This window comes from Neopsephotus bourkii, unplaced genomic scaffold (assembly GCF_033783945.1).
Source record: "Neopsephotus bourkii isolate Nb327-2 ecotype Australia unplaced genomic scaffold, CSIRO-AGI_Nbou_v1 NB_1600, whole genome shotgun sequence".
Lineage (NCBI taxonomy): Eukaryota > Metazoa > Chordata > Aves > Psittaciformes > Psittacidae > Neopsephotus > Neopsephotus bourkii.
Window position 1 is genome coordinate 4,875,570 of NW_026902076.1, and position 20,487 is coordinate 4,896,056.

General features: G+C 39.8%; 1 protein-coding gene across 1 annotated transcript; it reads left to right on the top strand.

Moving 5' to 3' along the window:
* Window positions 1–1,988: 1,988 nt before the first annotated feature.
* On the top strand, window positions 1,989–20,180 carry OPN5 (opsin 5). Its single transcript, XM_061372145.1, is given in 6 exon segments — window positions 1,989–2,313; window positions 8,700–8,819; window positions 11,888–12,058; window positions 13,753–14,087; window positions 18,554–18,786; window positions 20,074–20,180. Coding segments are annotated over 6 exon segments (1,248 nt in total). The 3' UTR covers window positions 20,138–20,180.
* The last annotated feature ends 307 nt before the right edge of the window (window positions 20,181–20,487 follow it).

Here is a 20,487-nt window from a genome sequence, read left to right on the forward strand (position 1 = left end):
CATGTCCTCAGACACTTTGATACTTATTTATATCAAATCCAAATTGTGCTGACAGATCCCAGACGTGCTTTTCCGCTTGCATCGCTTCATCCACCCACATGGTTCAAATCCTTCAGCTATGTAAGAGTTGCAGTACCATGCAAGCTGGGTGAGAGAAAAGTATCAGGATCCTTTTAAAGGCCAAGTGGAATATAGATAAGGCTTGTGGCTATAATTGGATGGAAAGGATGATCAGTCTGATTATTTTATTTCCCAGATTTGATCGTTTTAGCCTATGTCCGGGCTGCCATATCATGGTACCTAATCGAACTTGCCACCTGCAGCAGTGCAGAACATTTGAGTGCTTGTTCTGCACAGCTGTGGAAGTAGAAAAGTACTCACAAAGTCACCTAAGATATTTTTTTTTATTAATCAGCCTTTGCTTATTTTTTAATTTTATTGGGAAAAAAATAAAATAAAAGCAATGAAGCTGCTGAACTTTAAATTCTTAGTGCTACTTGGAGCCATATGCCTGAGACACCTTTTGGCTTCTTTCATGTCTAGAGTGGCAGTGTGCCTTCATGTTCACGATCTGATTCCCTTAAAAAGGGATCTTTCCGAAGCTAGAAGAACAGCAGGGAGAGGTTTGTGGGTACTTTAGGTATAGGTAGGTGTCATCTGCTACATTTCTGGCTGTAAAGGGCTGTTATTGATGCAGCCCTTCAAGGTGCAGAAGAGGTAGAAATGGGTAAAATAACGAAGCATTTTTTTTCTCCTCATAGAATCATAGAATAGTTAGGGTTGGAAAGGACCTTAAGATCATCAAGTTCCAACCCCCCTGCCATGGGCAGGGACACCTCTCTCTAAACCATATTACCCAAGGCCTTGTCCAACCTAGCCTTGAACACTGCCAGGGATGAAGCATTCATAACCTCCCTGGACAACCTATTCCAATGCCTCACCACCCTAACAGGAAAGAATTTCCTCCTTATATCCAATCTAAACTTCCCCTGTTTAAGTTTTAACCCATTACCCCTTGTCCTACCACTACAGTCCCTAATGTACTCTCCCCGCAAATTTGGTCTCTTGAGAGGGAAAAATTAGAGCTTCACAACTTTTCCCAGATCCCACAGCAAAAAGAATGGGAGTCCTAAGGGTCAAGTGCTAAGTTCCTGCATGCCATTCCTGCCCTACCAAGCACTGAAAGGGAGAACTGGTATGACTAAATGTTCTGAATAGCTTTTGGCTGGGTGGTTTCAAATGTCACAAAAATGGTTTATATCTTATGCTAGAGCACCTCACTTTGCTTCTTCAGTTTGCCCTGGAAGAGTAACTTCATGGATGTCTGTCTTTTCCTATATAAGGGTTCACTTTATTGATCTTAGTACATTTGACCTCAATAGCCCAGTTCCACACAAAAAGAAATAGAAAAAGACCTCAATAAGCTTGCCTAGATGAGGCTATTATTTAATATTCCTGCAGTTTCTTCATAACTGTAATAGCCAATTACTGTTTATAAACAGAACCATGTAAGCTTATTTACATCAGATCCCACCACCTAAATAACTCTAAGGAGAAAATATGGATGTAGCTTTTCACTGAACTGTAAAATTTATAGAGCTGCAGTGTGTAAACATAGCTCCCCTCAGGATATGTAGAAATTGCTGGGACTGTCTTACTGATAATTCCCAGTTTCTGGAGATTACAAGAGCAGTGTGTATAGATAAAGACAAGTTCAGTATGCATTAAACACATTGAGGAATGAAACTATTCAGACACAAACAATTGCCCTGCTTGGTTTTTCTGTATTCTCAGTCTTGGGTTACTCTTACAACCAGCTGGAAACATGAAGCTTCTTAAGATACTCACAAAAGGTGTTTCAGGAGCCCTTGCTTGAGAGCTACAACACAGTGGTAGCTAGGTACTGCTCAGATGGATTACTGTGCTGGGTGCCATATGAATAATGACATTCTTGGGTTAAAGTAAGATGTGAAATAAATCATGGTAGGATGCTTTATGAAATTTTGAACTGGATCCTGAAATGCCCTGGGAGGTTGCAGAAAAGAAATGAAGACAGAAGGATGCATCTTGTATATGAATAAAAATGTCTTCACATTTTCTTATGGCAGACATGATCTATTGCAAACTTTGTTCTTTCAGACACTGTTCTTTGTTTTTCAGACATTGAACTTGACATGAATGGGATGGCATCAGATCATAATAATTCCTCCCAAGAAGAATACCTCCCACACTATCTCCAGAAGGAAGACCCCTTTGCATCAAAGCTTTCTAAAGAAGCTGACATCATAGCTGGTTTTTATTTGACAGTAATTGGTAATGATTTTGTAATTAATCTTTGAAATATGACTAAGCCATTGCATCCTTGCAGGCACTCACGAAGGCAGAAGCTGCTGTGCATTAGATGTGTAATTGCATATTTCTTCATACTAGAAAAAAAATCCAGGATGGAGAGAAGAGAATGTGATAGAAACATGGTGTCAACAGTTAACATCAATAGACAGTGCTGCTCCAGGTAGCCAAAAGTGACTAGCAGTAGGCTTTCTAGCAAAAAAGTGAAGAAATACTCTCTTTTGTTTTCTCTAGTGATAGGTTACTAGCTTGCATTTTAATTGTTCCCTATTCCCTTATGCCATGTAAGGTTTATGACCTGTTTTCAAAGTCTCTCTCTGCTTACGCAGCGAAGAGAATATCCTCAGATGTGCTTATCAGACGTGCTTTGAATATTACTTGGCTTTTGGCATCAGCTGTCCTCTGTTACATATTATATTGAACAATATTTTCTGCCTAACCTCTTCCCCTCCCTTTTGTTTTGGAGTCTTTTACTGTGTGCAAAGTGACTTGTCAAGCAGAGCAAGCACAATTATTTATTGGTTAATGGACACAGAAGATAGTTGGGTCTGATTTCTATGTTAAGTATTCATATGCCTAGGGGTTGTCATTCAGCTGGAAAGTACTGGTCTCTATTGCTTCTGAGGATAAACTGGTCCTTCTTGATGATTTACCTTCTTTACTTTATGGAGGTGAGCAGGGTTATATCTTTCGTGTGTCAATACTTGCCTCAACATTTGCACTTGTTTCTATGGTTTAGGTTTCCTTATGTTTTAATGGATTTAGTTTGCACAGTTTTTAGCTCAACAGCTATTTTCTCAGTAAAGCTCAGCCAAGGACGCATAACTGCTACACCAAACTGGGCTCTTGGTGTCAGATGGCTCAACACCAGGCTGAATACTGGGCATACAGTGTATTTCCTGACATTTATTTCAGTTTTGATTCATTCTCTTGTTCTATCAGTACTGCACAAAACACAAATATCTTTCAGTTCTACAGTCATGTTTCTCATTCACTATATTACCTCCCTCCTTCCTACTCTTTCTTACAACCTTTCCCCTCACTGATCTAAGTAATCAAATCTTTTCTCCAGTGGAGGTCGCACAAAGACTTGAATATGGTTTATTTCTCATTTGTCTTGCGCTTATGTCCTATCAAAAAGGGAGTTTGGAGCAGTAGAGTCAGCAGGTGAAGCTGTACCTTGGTATTCTTTCCCTGTTTTGTATTTACCTGAGCTTTTCACATACATACATTTTGTCTGCAGCTCTGCAGACAGATGTGTTCCCTGAGCTGTCCACGACAATGCCCCGTCAGGTCTTTTTTCACTTGGTTACACAAATTCAGCTTTAATCTGAGGAAATATGTATGAGTAGCTGAAATGAATCCTTCCTCTGGGAGTCATTGTTATATCGGCTTTGTTTAGTGTAGATCTATCCAATTCCAAAGAAATATCCCTGCCAGATGTGAAACATCTTGAAAAACATAGATACAGTCAAATTAAGGAAAGGAACAGGAATAATAAATTTCCAAGGAAAAACCAAAAACTAACCATGAAAGCACAGACATAAACGGGCAATGTGAGGAGACTGAAATTATAGTTTAAAAAGGGCCAATAACCCAAATTAATCATTTGGACTTCTCAGTGAGATTCCCACCTTCCTGGTGGTGTGCACTGGACATCAAACAGCCTGTGGTGGATTTATTAAACTCAGCAGCCTGAGCCAGGAAAGTTGAAGCCAGAGCTCTGCTGTACACGTGTAGCTCTAGACATACCCTACATATTGCTCTGGGTTTCATTTTTTTTTATATGGTTATGTTTCATTGTAGTTTGCTTAGTTACTTACCTTTGCACACTCTGGTGGCAGCTTTCATTAGAGCCTAGTATGCTTTTCACATGTGCATATAAATGTTGTATTTGCATCTTCACTGGGCTTGCATCTGTAGCATAAGATACCACAGGTATCCTGCACAGATATTTTTAATTCCTTTTGCAATGATTTTAAGCAGTCATTGCTTAGCTGGTGGTCAGTTGTGCCCTCAACCATTTCAACAACAACTGGTTCCGTATCTTTTAGGCCAGTACAGCGGTGTTCAAGACACTGTATAATACAGAAATGGATACTAATTTGCTAGAGGCTAAGTACAGAAGCCCCCTCCTTTTATAGGGGTTTGTGTGAAGAAGTGTTCTGCTTTTTATCAGTGAAACGGAATTGCACCTCAGAGCTCAGAGGTGTAATTCCCAAGCGAGGAAATGAAAACTGGAGGAAGGAGCAATGTCAGGTCTTATGTACTCATGACTAAATGGGGTAGTCTTTAAACACATTTTTCTTACAAACCTCCCCCAAGCTTTTCTTGGGCTAATGCTTCTCATGTGAGTTGCACCTTACAAGCCTGGGCTAGTTTAGCATCCTGGGGATGCCACTATTAGCTCCTGTTAGTATGAAGATTCATATTTTATTATCCATTAATGTTTAGGTGGAGAGCAATGTTTTAATAATATCTTGGGCTTTCAAAAATATGAGAATTTGTTCTCAGGTAAATCTCTTAGTCACTTGTTTTTACTTTCTGCAAACAAAAATAATCCTGAATTTCCCTTTCCACTAAGCTGACTTCACGAAGTTCAAAGCATCCACATATCTGTTAGGACATGAAGCACGGCCATGCAGAGATTTCTTTGTGGTAGAACATGGATCTTAAGGCGATGTAGAAGGAAGCCTTGCTCTGTCAGACTACTCACTGACATCAAATTGCTCACAAAAGGCTTGCTAAAGATATAAATTTGCTTTAATTGGCAGCTTTATAGTTGACCACAACTCCCAGGTATCGAAAGCAGTAAGCAAAACTGATGTGCTCAAATATGTCTTGGGCAAAGCTGTGTGTTGGGGTAACTCTGCAGTATTGCAGATTAACTTTGTAAACTCTGTAATCTGCAGAAGGTGGAAAACCAAACTGGAGCATTCAGCTCCCGTGCCCAGTGAGGGTCTGTCTGTGGTTTTTTGTTATAACTGGTGGTTCGGGCTGAACTTGTCTATTGTCACCTGCCAGTGAACTGTTCCCTACTCTTTTGCAGGGCACTTCCAAGACATGGTGGCCCCTCCTGAGGAGGTCCTATGTGAACATCCTGATAGGGGAGATAGGGACTATCTGTGGAAAAGTGGGAAGCCAGGATTGCTATTGGGCATCTTTTTGTGCTTGAGGTGTGTAAGGTTCAAGCGTCTTTAAAATTTATTTCAAAAATTTATTTTGCGGGAGGAAGTTATACAGAGGGTGAACAAGGCCTGGATCTTACCAGCAAACTCAGCAGAGCTTTTAGTGTCAAGCTGGTTTTCCAGCTGAAGCACTGAGGGTTCACAGAATCATAGAATGGTTTAAGTTGAAAGGGATCTGAAAGCTCATCCAGCTCCAGCCCTTCTCCCACGGGCAGGGACACCTTCCACTAAGACCAGGTTGCTCAAAGTGTTGTCCAGCCTGGCCTTGAACACTGCCAGGGATGGAGCATCCCTATTATTTGAAAATATAAAAAATATATTCTTTTGTCTTTTAAGAAAACCAGGACTCTTAACCAATGTATGAGAAATTCTCTGTGAATGTGCGATCTTTCACCTAACTAGTTCATTTCCACACGTATTTTCTAATCAAACCGTACCCACAGTTATAACGATCCAATTCTTTTTACTTTGTCACTTCTCCTGCTAGCTTTTTCATCACTGACCTGATTGATTTCCTGTACATTCTGGTAGGGTGACTAACTACTGAGCGGAGACCCGCTGGCTGTCAGCTCCTCTGAAAGCCCATGGCAAGTAACTATTGATTTGCAAACTGTTGCTGCACACTTCCTCAGTGCGTTATGAAACAGCTTAATTGAAAACAAAATCCTGAACTACCTGTTTTTTTTTTTTTTATTCTCTCTGATGGTTTATGATGTTGTCAGATTGGAGAAAGGGATTCTTATTATTGGAGTCTTATTTGTTCAGATTGCTACTTTTATACACTTCCACCTTTCCCTGCAGGTTGTGATTCTGAGCCTGACTTTCTCTGTAGTTGTCACATTTTTAGCTATAGCATCTTTGGCTCTTCATTAGTATATTTGTAATAGTGTTATGGTGTCATGGACAGCTTGCTCCTGGAAAAGAGCCTTTATTTTATATCTGATGTACCTTTTTTCTCCTGTTTCCAATCCAGGCAAGCAGCCTGCCAGCACCTTCCAGAATTGGGAGCCTGCACCAGAGAAGACTTCAGCTAGCTGTTAGGAAAATCTTTGTAATCATAGGGAAAATGAAGTATTAGATGGCTCACCTAAGGATATCACAGTTTCACCACCAAGGAGTTAAGAAAAGAATTCAGATAGGCAATTAAATTAAGTCTCTCCCAGCCAAAACCAGTCAGATAGAGGTATAGAAAAAAGGCAACTTAAAATGTCACTGGACCCCTTCCAGATGTATGATCAGGAGGTCAGTGGGCTGGTGCTCTCTTAAATACTGCTATTAATAATGAACATTTGCTTCAGAGGCATGTCTGATGAAAGCACCTCTGGAGTACCAGTTGAAAACGATTGAGGAAAATGTCAGGTGCTTTCCAAAGGTATTTCAAAGCGAAAGCTGGTACTCTGAATATCCTAAATATAATGCAACAGAAAATGGCATTCAGAGAGAAAAGGATTAAGGTACATGAAAAATGCTGAGATTCATTCACTTAATTTCAAGGAAGAAAATATTTAATATGATTTCAACCTACATATAATTCAGATTAAATTTTTAAGGCCATAAGAATTATAGAATCACAGAATCATAGAAGAGTTTGGGTTGAAAAGGTCATGAAAGATCATCTTGTTCCAACCCCCTGCCACGGATAGGGGTGCCTTCCATTAGACTAGGTTGCTCAAAGGCCCATCCAACCTGGTCTTGAACACTGCCAGGGATGGGGCAGCCACAGCTTCTCTGGGCAGCCTGTGCTAGTGCCTCAGCACCCTCAAAGAGAAGAGCTTCTTCCTAATATCTCTCCCTAATATCTAATCTAAATCTTCCCTCTGTCAGTTTAAAGCCATTATCTCTCTTCTTATCACTACATGCCCTTCTAAGAATAGGAAGTTCTTTGGATTTCATTCATCAAGGATAAATCAAATTTGCTGAGAAAAGCTAATATTCAATGATAAGGCAGCTTCTGTCTTGTTTATTTTTATAAAAAATACAGAGAGCTATACTGTCAGTAAAGAAATAATAAGTGTTTCTGCTTAGATGAGTATGGAATTTATTACTGAACAATTCAAAATCAAAGTACTTTTCTCCTGACTTTGATAGACCTTCTGTTTCCACAGATACACCTATATTTCTTGATTAACAGTCTGGTTTTAGCCTCTGGGAACCATTTTTCTGTCTGCTCAGGGGCGTTCCCAGGTTGGGTTTCTTGGTTTTGTGAGAATCCTTGCAAGGGGTTTGCTCCATTGCTAGGCCAGAGTAAATAAATGCCCACTGAATTCCTGAGCTCTGGCCTCCCAGAAAACTCTAATGAAGACTATGTGGTATTCAAAGTTCCAGTATTTAAGGAGGGTGGTGTTGCTGCATGGCTGGGTCTTTTTGAAACATGGAGTACATTGGAGTTTGCACCACCAAAGCCATGTGTAGGAAAGCATCACAAGGAGTGACTTTGCTCATTGACAGAGGGAAGTTGGGTTATTTATGAACTTTTATAGCAGTGTGGAGGGTTAGCCTCAGCTGGTAGCCAAGCACCCAGGCCAGCCACTTGCTTACAGCCCCCACAATAGGATGGGGAGAAAACTGAAGGAGCAAAAGCAGTGGAGATAATGACAGAGTGAAGGTAAAGACAGGAAATCACCAATTACTGCTGTGGGTAAAACAGGCTCATCATGGGGAATTTAAGTTAACATTTAATTTCTGATTTGGGTAGCGAGAAACAAAGATGACAAACATAAAATAATTAGGGGAAACACCTTTCCTCAGCCTTTCCCAGGCTAAACTTCATTCCAATATCATCTCCCTCATTGCTGTTTTGAGTCACTTTGGTAGGGAATGGACACTGTTTGCTCTTCATTCTTTTCTTCTGTGTCTCCCTCCTTATTTGCCTCCTCTGCTATGGCTGAAGCCTCCGTGGGCCATGGTGCCTTTATTGTGTTCACCTTTGGGGGGTGACTCTTGCTTCGTGAAAAGGATGATATCCTGTGTTTCTACTGCAAAACGTTCACTCTGGGCTTGAACTCATTCAGACATGAGTTAGTGAAGAAACAGTTTTCTTTGATGGACCTGTAAACCCAGGTTCAGGCCAAAAATATCAGAGAATATTGAAAGGAAGATGTGACATTGCTAGTTTTGAGAAGAATCCTAGTTTGATTTGGTTTTTTTTTTCAATTTTTATAGGGATCCTTTCAACTCTGGGAAATGGCTATGTTATTTTTATGTCCTCAAAGCGAAAAAAGAAGTTGAGACCTGCTGAGATAATGACTGTTAATTTAGCAGTGTGTGATCTGGGCATTTCAGGTAAATTAATGTCTTATTTTCCCTCTTTTTTACTATCCCACCATTCTTTCTGGAAACAGCAAGACACAATCCTCTGGAAGTCATGAAAGCCCAAAATGCCTTTTGCTGTTATTTGTATATAACTCTATTATTTGTTATTTGTATATAACAAAGAAGGATAGAAAACAACATTCCTGAACAATGTAATGGGAAGAAATGAAAAGTACAGAGGAAAAAATAGGGTTGGATTTATCAATCAATCAGGCAAAATTCCTGCTCACAGCAGCAGCGGGCAGGCCTTCAAAGACAGCTCTCATATGCATCCTGGGACAATAACCACAAAATAGTGTGGTATTATGGTTGAAGAAAATGATATTTTCTTGCTGTAGGGTGCAAAATAATGGATCCAGGTGCCTCAAAAGTACATATTTAGCCAAATATGAGTGGGGTGGGGCATGAAGGGAAAGAATAGGAAATTGTCAGTGGCCATCAGGTTACCAGCTAATAATTTTTTCTCTAGTGACAGTTCTCTTTTACCTTTGGGTCAGGAAAATAAACATCTGTGTCAGTCTATGGAGTAAGAACAATTTCAGCCAACTGGAGGGATTTTTATTTCAGCCCTGCAGCCTGGTTGTCCTGGCCTGAGAAGTGGGAGCTTTGGAAAGGTTTGCATGAACTTTCAGATTCAGAAGCCTTTGGAGATCATCTTTTTTGTTCTTGACATAAGTCTCATGCAGCTACTCATGGCTATGAGCAAATACTGGGGGAGGACTGGATGTCCTTTTGAAAAAAGGTATTTTGGATGGCAGACAATCTAATGGGTATAAAAGCCTGATATGACCCAGCTGACCATGGGATCTCCCCAGCTCAATATAAATGCCAGTATGTTCCCATGCCCCCAAAGTCATTTGTTCCCTATGGTTGCATATACCAGGATCCCTGATCTTAGCTCCAGTGCACCCTTTTCCATCCCTCGTCTCTGCCAAATGCTTTTGCCCTCGTCTCTGCCAAATGCTTTTGCCCTCATTGAAAACCCTAAAATAGCACCGAACTACATAAAATGATGGCTCCCAGGCTCCCAAAATCAAGGCTAATTGTGCTGTCACTACACATATCCCTGCTCCAACTTCCAGTACTTTTGATGCCTCTTGGTGATCAGTAAGCATGGTTTTCTGAAGGAGACACTGATGAATTCAGCCAAAGAAAGGCTTTAGTATAAATATCTCTCCTCTGCTACTACACAAATCTCAATGATTTCTTTGGCATATCTGCCATGGAGACGCTATTTCCATCTTGCAGTACTTCAAAGTGAATAACCCCAAACAAACCCACTCCAGTTTTTGCCTCTTCTGTGATGCTCCCATCTCCTTTGTGTCTTAAAAGTCTGTCTTATTTTACAAGGCTCATATCTAACTCTGATGACAGTCACTCCAATGAGATAGAGTGTTTCAGAATTTTTAAAGTTGTATATTTGAATGTAAACAGATATTTCCTAACCATGTAAATTGTATGTCTCAAGCATGCAAACTACAGCTTATTTGGGAACCCTCTTAGCGTGAGAGCTGCTAGTTTCACTGTTAAATGATCTATTTGGTCACTGTGATTGGCATAGCCATGCGTGCTTTTTCTCCATTCTCTTTAATTTACTTTTTTAAAATGGAAGACGTTAACTGGAGAAATGTGATGTGTTCTGCCTCAAACCGAAGTGAAGATGGGACTTTTCCCAAAATCATCGTATTTCACACACTTGTTCAAGACCAGCTTTTGCCGCAGCCCTACTTCCTGCAGGTTTCCACAGGGTGGCACCAGCCACTTGATCAAAACTTCATCGGGCGCGTTTCACACGGGTACCCTGCCCTGAGTTCTGTGCTGTTGGAGAGAAAGTTATTTTGTGTAAAGAAATGTGTTGGCTTTTGGAGCTGGCAATGCTTTACATGGGTAAAGTTGCCGACTCTTAGCCTATATGCCAGACCTTTGCTTATTTTGTGCGGTTTTTTCAAGCCTTGCCAGGGGTCAGCTTTTGCTTGAAAAATTCAAGCACATTTATTCTGCTGGAAGAAAAGCAAATATAATATATTGACCTGAGCACAACCTTCAAGCTCGGCCTGAAGGCTCAGTCTTAGACTAAAAGAAAAGCATCCCAAAATACTGTGTTTAAAAATAAGTCTTATTTTGAAGGGTTTTCAATCGTGGATCAAAGGCCATTTTCTTCAAGATTTTGTTTTGGTAGAAATGTTCCAACTTTCTGTTAAGAACAAAAACAGAATGTTTAGTTTCTTATCAGTTTCATCTGAGATGGAATATTTTGGGGAACAATCCAAAACATTTTTCTACAGATCATGTCAACAAAATAGAGAATTTTGTCTTGACTTCTATGAATAGGTTACCTAGTGGGAATTGCAGCTTGCAAGACTACTTTACAAACCAGTTCACTGAGCTGTCACGACATTACAGACAGTGTGGTTCAGCCAGGGAAACCAGCCTAGGGGAGCTGAGTTGCTTTCAAATTGTTCAGGCGCTCTGGCAACTCCTGTGCAGGAAGAAATACAGTCACAGGAAGGTGGAGTTCAATATTTAATGTTATTTCAATGTTGCAGTTGAGCTGTTCAGGCCTTGGAACATTTCAGGCCAGTCTGGTAAGCAGAAATGAAGGATTTGTAAATTGTGCTGATGATCCTAGATTGTACATTTTTTGAGTTTTCTGTTCCATTAGAGTTGATTTTTTTCTGTTTGTCCAGTCTGAGACAAAAGGAAAAATGGAGATTTCCAACTAGGAAATTACAACTTTCAAACTTTCTCATTTTCATGATACTTATAAGGAATATGGATAATACTGATCTGCTATAAGGTGAAAATGGAACAACATATGACCTAACTTCACTTCTTCCATAATGCACTACTTTCTCTTACAAATGGAGAAATAAGCTAAGGTGCCACTGGGACAGTCCCCAAAATAGTTAGGTATTTCTATTCTATTTGGGGATACTTAAAACTTTTTAGTATCTGTGGCCAGGTGACCCTTTCTGAAAAAGGGTTTTTTATCAGTGATGGATGTTACCAGTCAACTGACATTCTTTTCTCCTTTGAAGTTGTAGGAAAGCCCTTTAGTATCATTTCCTTCTTTTCTCACCGCTGGGTATTTGGATGGATGGGCTGCCGCTGGTATGGATGGGCCGGTTTCTTCTTTGGTTGTGGGAGCCTCATCACCATGACAGCTGTCAGCCTGGATAGGTACCTAAAAATCTGCCACTTGTCATATGGTAAGAAAGAAAACTGTATTATGTGAATATAGAAAATCTATACTACGTGATATAGTTTTCTAGACTGGAGTCATACTTAAGCTCTTCAGAATGTTTTTGTTAAATATAGAGGGGAATACACAGATAAGAAAAGCATTTTTTCATGATCTAAGTAATCTCAGCTAAATTTGTATTGTTGAATATATCACTTTTGATGTCTTCTTAGCTATGAGTTTTAGTAATCATTTATAGATAAATCACTTTGTGTCTATCAAGGCCTATTAATAGGTCATAATGTGGTGTCATCTATCTGATATGGAGATGGAACGTGAGAGGACGCAATGAATTGAGCAATGAAAGCTGTTATCACCATATCCATCAATATTTTATATCTCTTAAATACAATGTATTGTATGCTTCATTCTTTACAGTTAAAAGATGTTGTCACAGTTTAGAAAAGATTTTATTTTTATTTTTTCATTAGAAGGGGCTAACTCCTCAACAAAATACAGGGAATAACCAACATGTGAAAACCACCTTGTTGCCTTGTTCTTCTACATCAGAACACAACAAAGCACCCTGCTGTCTCTCAGTCATTCTGCCTGAATAGAGAATTTGCCATTCAGTGTTCATTTTCCTTCTAGTAATCTGGAAACATAAAATCAGCTGGGTAAGGGGCACTGGTCACATCCAAATTGCAGTTGTTTCTTTGCTTTGGCTTTGTACTAAGTCATTCTCAAACCTTCAAAAAAGCTCCTCCAAGTCAGTAGATGGGGAGTGAAAACAGGTTAGAGCTTCCAAGGTGGAAGGAGCTGTTACAATACTATCGTCTGATCTTCTGCATAAGTCATTGATGTTAACTTGGTAGTCCTATCTAAATCTAACATGTTGAACAAAGGTAATGGTGGAAAGCTTGTAAACTGAAGTTTTTTCTAGATGAATTAGAATTGTATGCAAGGTGAGCAGAGAGACTGTGTTCTACCCTACAACTGCAGATATGACAATAGCATTAAATGAAAAAAAATGAGCAAGGATACATGAAAACACCTATTACAAACACTTCTGATAATACACACATGGTGATTCATTGTACTGGAAAAATAAAAATGAATCCTTGATATGTTATTTCCTCTGTAAAGCCTTGTCTTTCAGTCACTTGGGTAAATAATTAATGTTGAGAAGCATCCTGAGATCAAACTTTAGTCAATATATCTGACAGGAGGAGTAGGAAATAACGAAGTTACATTATACAGTTGCAGCTAGTGAGCTTTCACACAGAGTAACGAAAGGCTGAATTAAAGACAGTCCTTCATTTGGGTTGAAACTCCATCTCATCTGGCCACATACTATGAATACACCTTTACAGATCACACAGCAAGCTTCAAAATTACTAGACAATATTCCCACGATTGCTGTTGAGCTACTTGTTTGTACTGCTTTTGCACGTACCCTTCCAGGTTGTAAATCATCGCAATCTAAAGTAAAGATCTGAAATGCAGTCAAGTGAAGTCCTCCATATGAGTGTGCATTGCTCTTCATGAGGTAGAATGCCAGCAATGGTGGCTAGCTTCACTATACCTAGAAAGAGGAGAGATGAGCCATACAAAGTTGCTGTCAAACAACTGAAAAAAATTCTACTGTACATGTAAAATGAGATGTTCAATTGTTTCAAATACATATTGACCTGAAGTTATAACTCTTGACTTATCTTTCAGGTACCTGGCTTAAGAGACATCATGCATTTATCTGTCTGGCAGTGATCTGGGGCTATGCAACATTCTGGGCTACGGTGCCTTTTGCTGGTGTGGGGAGCTATGCCCCTGAGCCATTTGGCACTTCCTGCACTCTGGACTGGTGGCTGGCACAAGCTTCAGTGGCTGGACAAGCTTTTATTCTCAGCATTCTTTTCTTTTGCCTCCTGTTCCCAACTGCTGTGATTGTGTTTTCTTATGTCAAAATAATTTTAAAAGTCAAATCATCCACCAAAGAGATTGCTCACTATGATACCAGGATTCAGAATAGCAACATACTTGAAATGAAGCTGACCAAGGTAGGTAGGAAGATGCTTTGATGGGTTTGCTTTGATGGGTTGTAGAAACAGGCTTGGAGGTCTTCAGCCATGTACTCTGCTATGCTAAGCAATTGTAAAATTCTCTGAAGGTGGCTCTTCTAGCTTTCTCCTCCATTATTGTTGAGGTGGCAAAAGACAGGAGTTGAAACATAATTCTGTGACAAGGGCACTGTTGCAGGAAAATTAAAATGTGAACTGTAGGCAAAAAAATGAAAACTAGCTATAGCCCCAACACTGGATGCACAGAAAGTCTATTGACTAGACTTGCCTTTTAGAGAGTCGGTTGAGTTCACTGGCTCTACCAGTAAATAGTACAGTTTATTCATATGCAACATATACAGTTCTTCTGGATTGCCGGTGATAAATGCATTAACTGAAGAATAGCTATATAACACTAATGATAGGATTGTAATCACAAACTTACTTTCCTTGGTCAAAACACTCAGGGTAGCCAAGCGTGTGAGTTTAACCAAAAGGTGTGCCTTCTGGGGAGGGTGAGAAGGACAAACCCATCGATCTGTCCCTATGATTTGGTGTTGAAAACTCACCCCTCATTTAGGTATGAAATCGGGGTGTCTTTGTACCTTGTTAGCTATTATTATACCAAGTGCTGCTGGTTGAGACTGTGGTCAAACCTTCTGTTCCTTGTAGTTGTGTTGTACAGCTTATTTCTTGGTAGCAGGTGTACCAGGCAGTCCTTCAATGTTTTTATTCTTCCAGCTGAGTACTTGAATCCCTGAGATCATGATTCACTACAAAGCTCTGCCACAGACCTCCTTGTGTGACCTTACACGACCCATATCATTTCCCTGTGGCCCTTCTCCCGATCATAAATCTCCCTTTGCTTTCAGAAACAGTTGTAAAGGATTATTTAAGGCGTTCGAGGTGCAGAGGAGTTATAACAGAAAAAACAGATAAAAAGCAGATTATTGCAGAAGGGAAATAAAACTTTCAGACAGTTTATGTTCCTCTGTTAATGAAAATATAAACCAAAGTCACCTCAGTGACATTTCAGTTGTTTTTATATAAATAGTTTGCCATCTAGGTTCAACCGTGAGCTGCTGATAAAAGTGCACTCAAGTGATAAAATTAATTTTCCATCTCAGATGGTGTCCTATATTACCTTTCTGATTGAATCTGTTTTCTATTTGGGAATAGTGACAGACATGATCCTTGCTGATACTGGTTATTGTGCCAGGAAACCTCTCAAAATAAAAACTTGTAATGAATAAAGCCAGATTTCTTAGTTGTAGAAGATTCACCAGCCTCTGTAAGCCCTGCCAAGAGGGAGACAAGTGGTGTCTTTCACTTGGCTGATCAAATTTTACTACATTTTTGGGGAGTTGAATTGAGAGTTATATAATATGCAGCAGTAAGTGGCATTATGTCTAAACACACTGGAGAATCTCAGCTAGCTACCTGTATGGTCAGTGCTGCCAATATAGCTGGTAAAAATGTATTTGCCCTTAAAAAAAGAATGCTTCAATAGGGTACAGTTTTGTGGTTATTCACCACCTTTCCTTTGAAAAACAATGGAAACTTATCTGAAGTTGAAGATTTATTTTTGCTGTACTGGAGGGATCATGTAAAACTTCAGTTTGATCTCAGTTGAGACACTAGTAGTTGTCCCTTCTGTCTTGGATCTGCAGTGGAGAACGTATCTCAGGATATATATAAACATGGAAAATGAGTCTCCATCATAACTCATTTAAGCCTGCAGCATAATTTATAACAAACAGGCTGCGTTTGAGATCCTTGGCTCACATGCACTGTTTCTTCAGCGACAGACAGCAACAACAAAAAACATAAAGCGATGAAGTTCCCCTGGAAAAAATACTAGATCAAGACGGAACCAAAAGCTCCACAATAGATTATGCAATATCCAAACTCCTTGTGCTTTTTGATGATTTCTTGTTGTAATCCTACTAACTGACTTATTCCAAATGAGTGCACATGTATCTTTATCAGTCTGGATGTAGTAATAATCTGTCAATGCTAGCAGTATAATGGCATCTGTTCTTCAGGATGTATTTTTGAATGATGTCATTTGAAGCTGTATCAGTCTGAGTGCAGGCAGGCTGGTTCAGGTAAAGTATACCAATCACAAATTTAGGCCCCATAAAATTTTTCTTTAACATGTACACTAAACATGCCTCTGACTACATCTTATAAGGAAGTCCTTTTCTTGTTTCTTGTTGCATTCCAGAAATGCAACCTAAATGCTTAGTAGAAATTAGCTTTTGAATGGAGTACTAATGGAATGCAAATCCATGATATAGGTTAGAAGAAAAAACCCTAGCCATTGTACTAACATTCTCACTCTCAAATAAATCATCACTATTTTCAATTTTGGCTTAGCCAAGTAAATGCAGTGAGTTTTTATCTGCTGGAGGGGGACCCAGAGACTTTACAGCTCATGCCTCATTGAATGACTTTATGCTCACTTTTTCCATGTTTGTCTTGAAAGGAATTCAAAGGGTTGGCATTTTTCCAGTTGAATGTAGTCCATAGACCATGGGTGCTGTCAGAAGGTAGACCTAGTTTATCAAATCCTTATTCCTCCTGTAACCAGTTGCCATCCCTGTGGCAGGTTATTGGTCATACTGGGTTTTTACACCTTCTCTAGGGGACATAAGCACAACCTACAACCTTTGGGACCAGTATTATTTAATATATTCATCAACGATTTAGATGAGGGAATTGAGTGCACTATCAGCAAGTTTGCTGATGACACTAAGCTGGGAGGGGTGGCCGACACGCCAGAAGGCTGTGCTGCCATCCAGAGGGACCTGGACAGGCTGGAGAGCTGGGCGGGGAATAACTTGATGAAATATAACAAGGGAAAGTGCAGAGTCCTGCATCTGGGCAGGAACAACCCCAGGTTCCAGTATAGGCTGGGGAACGACCTGTTAGAGAGCAGTGTAAGGGAGAGGGACCTGGGGGTCCTGGTGGACGACAGGGTGACCATGAGCCGACACTGTGCCCTTGTGGCCAAGAAGGCCAATGGCATCCTGGGTTGTATTAGAAGGGGGGTGGTTAGTAGGTCGAGAGAGGTCCTCCTTCCCCTCTACTCTGCCCTGGTGAGACCTCATCTGGAATATTGTGTCCAGTTCTGGGCCCCTCAGTTTAAAAAGGACAGGGACCTGCTGGAGAGAGTCCAGCGCAGGGCAACTAAGATGATTAAGGGAGTGGAGCATCTCCCTTATGAGGAAAGACTGAGGGAGCTGGGTCTCTATAGTTTGGAGAAGAGGAGATTGAGGGGTGACCTTATTAGTGTATATAAATATATAAAGGGGGAGTGTCACGAGGATGGAGCCAGGCTCTTCTCAGTGGCAAACAATGAAAGGACAAGGGGAAATGGGTACAAATTGGAGCACAAGAGGTTCCACTTAACCTGAGAAGAAACTTCTTCTCAGTGAGGGTGACGGAACACTGGAACAGGCTGCCCAGGGAGGTTGTGGAATCTCCTTCTTTGGAGACATTCAAGACCCGCCTGGACACGTTCCTGTGTAACCTTATCTAGGTGTTCCTGCTCCGGCAGGGGGATTGGACTAGATGATCTTTTGAGGTCCCTTCCAATCTCTAACCTACTGTGATACTGTGATACAAGAGGGGAAGAAGTCCTGCATTAGATCAAGGTGTTGCAATATCTTCTGTTTTTTATTTTACTGTTTTCCTTTGGTTTTGCCTCAGTGGCTGGTATGAGTGATGCAGCAGAAGGAGTTATAGCAGATACAGACAAGAGTATATCCTCCTAAATAAACTCACCTACAAACACTCAGGGTCCCCTACTTCTGCACATCATCAGAACCTAATTCAGCCCTGGAAACTCCTTCAAGGACTTTGATTTTATGAACTTTGAAATCCGATTTCTGATTTCAAAGAACCCAGAATCTGTAAGATTTGTGCTTAATATTGGTTTGGTTTGGTTTGGTTTTCCCAGTGCATACTTGGATGAAATGTAAAAGAGACTGGATTTCTTTTTGACAATCAGGAATACTTGATTGAAAGAGACTACAGGATTAAAAGGCTTCAAGGATTTTCAAAAACTTTCACAGCTCTTTGTTATATATTATCCTAAACAAGAGAGCCTGTATGTTTTGAAAGGACTCTCATAAAATAATTTGAATTTTATATAAAAAAGGAAGTTAATTTCTGAGAGCTCATTTAGTTTCCTCATGCTTAGTCAGATCTTACAGCATTTTTAAGTCTGTGATAACAGACTGACTGACTGATCTGTATCAGGTGAAAGAAAAACAGACAGATGTTAGATAGAGAAATGTGTGACAGCTTTTGTTCATATTGTAAAAATACCCGAAAAGAGTTATCATTCTTCTTTTCCATCCTGTGCCATGTTCGCTTGCACTCTGCCTGGCTCTGTGCTGTGCTGCTAGTGTCAAACTGCTATGCTAACCACCCTCTCTTTTCTCTTTTCCTCTCACAAGGTGGCAATGTTGATCTGTGCAGGGTTCCTCATTGCCTGGATCCCCTACGCTGTGGTCTCTGTGTGGTCAGCCTTTGGGCAGCCTGATTCAGTCCCAATTCAGTTTTCAGTGGTACCAACTTTGCTTGCAAAGTCAGCAGCCATGTACAACCCAATTATTTACCAGGTCATTGATTGTAAGTTTGCCTGTTGCCGATCACGAGGGTTGAAGAAGAGCTCTTTGAAGAAATCAAGGTAATTCCTTCTTTGAGAAGAAGGGTATCTTTAAAGACACAATGTTCCAGAAAGTACCAAACTAAGGTCTACCAAAAGTCACTGCTCTTTGAATCTTATTTCTTGGTTTTGACCATGAACTATTCAGAGTCCTTCTTGCCATAGAAATTTGTAAAGTGACTGTAGGGGTAAAAAGTGAAGCAAGGAGATGTGGGTTGGTGGATTTTTTTATTGTTGTTGTTGTTGTTTTTGGGGGGTTGTTTTGGTTTTTTTTTCATTTTTAAATCCTGCTGTAACTCCATTAATACAGTTTGAAAAAAGTCCAATTTGTTGTAATGGTTTTTGGACCAGTCATGTCCTCCTGTGCCTTTTCTTTCATGTCATCATATCTGATTACTTCCAGAAGGTGTTGATGACCTCTACTGACAGACAAGTAAATGGGAGAGAATTGTGTTAATTCCTAACATAATTAACCTGTTAATACTATGCCTTTCAGCCACAGAATTAGCATGGAGAGATAATAGTTCCTTAATCACCCTTTAGGTACTACTCATACCAAAAAAAACCCCAAGCAACACACCACCAAAAAAACCCCAAAACCAAATCCACAACCCCAAATAAATAAATACAGAGTAATAAGGTCTCATAAAAAGACCTCTTTTCTATTACAGCTTTCCAGTAAAATTGGTGCTGATCACCAATGGAGTTCCTGAAAACTCAAATTGTGCATTTGGAGGAAAAATGCTTCTAGTTCTGTTTTATGTCAGTCAAGTATCTCCTGTGATTGAACAATGAGATAATGATAGGTGTTAATCTGACATATGTGCTTCAGTATGTACTTATTAGAGGCATGAATGCCCATTTCATCTTTTCCATTATTCCCTTACCAATCCCAGCAGTTTTTGTTTTATTGTTCAAGCAGTGAGTCAATATCTCAAGCTCCCACAGCTTTCCTTAGCAGATTATGCTATAGTCTTACACTCAGATTTATTTCATCTGCAGAACATACAGAGACTGTTTATGTTGTAAGTGTTTGAAGTGCTGAATTTCTAGTTTACAGAAAACCCTTTTGCAGTTTTTGGCAAATGGGAGACAACTCTGAAGTAGCCTTCTGTGAATCTTTGGTAATTGCATTTGTGTTTAGCTGAAGGAAGAAGGAGTTTTCACCCAGTCCCTCATGCTGAATGCAAACTGGTTTTCCTAAGCCTGTGCAGTGAACAAAACTATCTGGAAAAATAGTTTCTCAGAATTAGGAACATAATTGTCATCTTGGTATGAACAAACTGTTGTGCTTTCTCCTTCCCATAGGATGTATACCATATCTGCACATAGAGACTCGACAGCAATGAACGAAACCCAACTGGAAGTATGAAGGCTCATTTCACATGCAGTGAATAAAAACCTGATGACAAGCAGTCATACTCTCACAAGATCCTCTTTCTGTAAATAAATTAAAATATGATGACAGTTTTATTTTACTCCTTAGTCCTATGTACAATGTGGTTCTTTCCATTCTGATCAAAATAGCGTGATTATTACTGAGTAAATATTTGAAGTACTCAGAGGAAGAACAAACAGAAAAGATTCATTTGTATAAAAAAAAAAATCACTTCAGAGGTTTTAAGATATATTTTTTTTTTTTTTTAAGCAGTAACAGAAGTGATAGTTTGGATAATATTTTCCGACATGGAAAGGGAAGTATTCACAAAGGCCAATTTTACT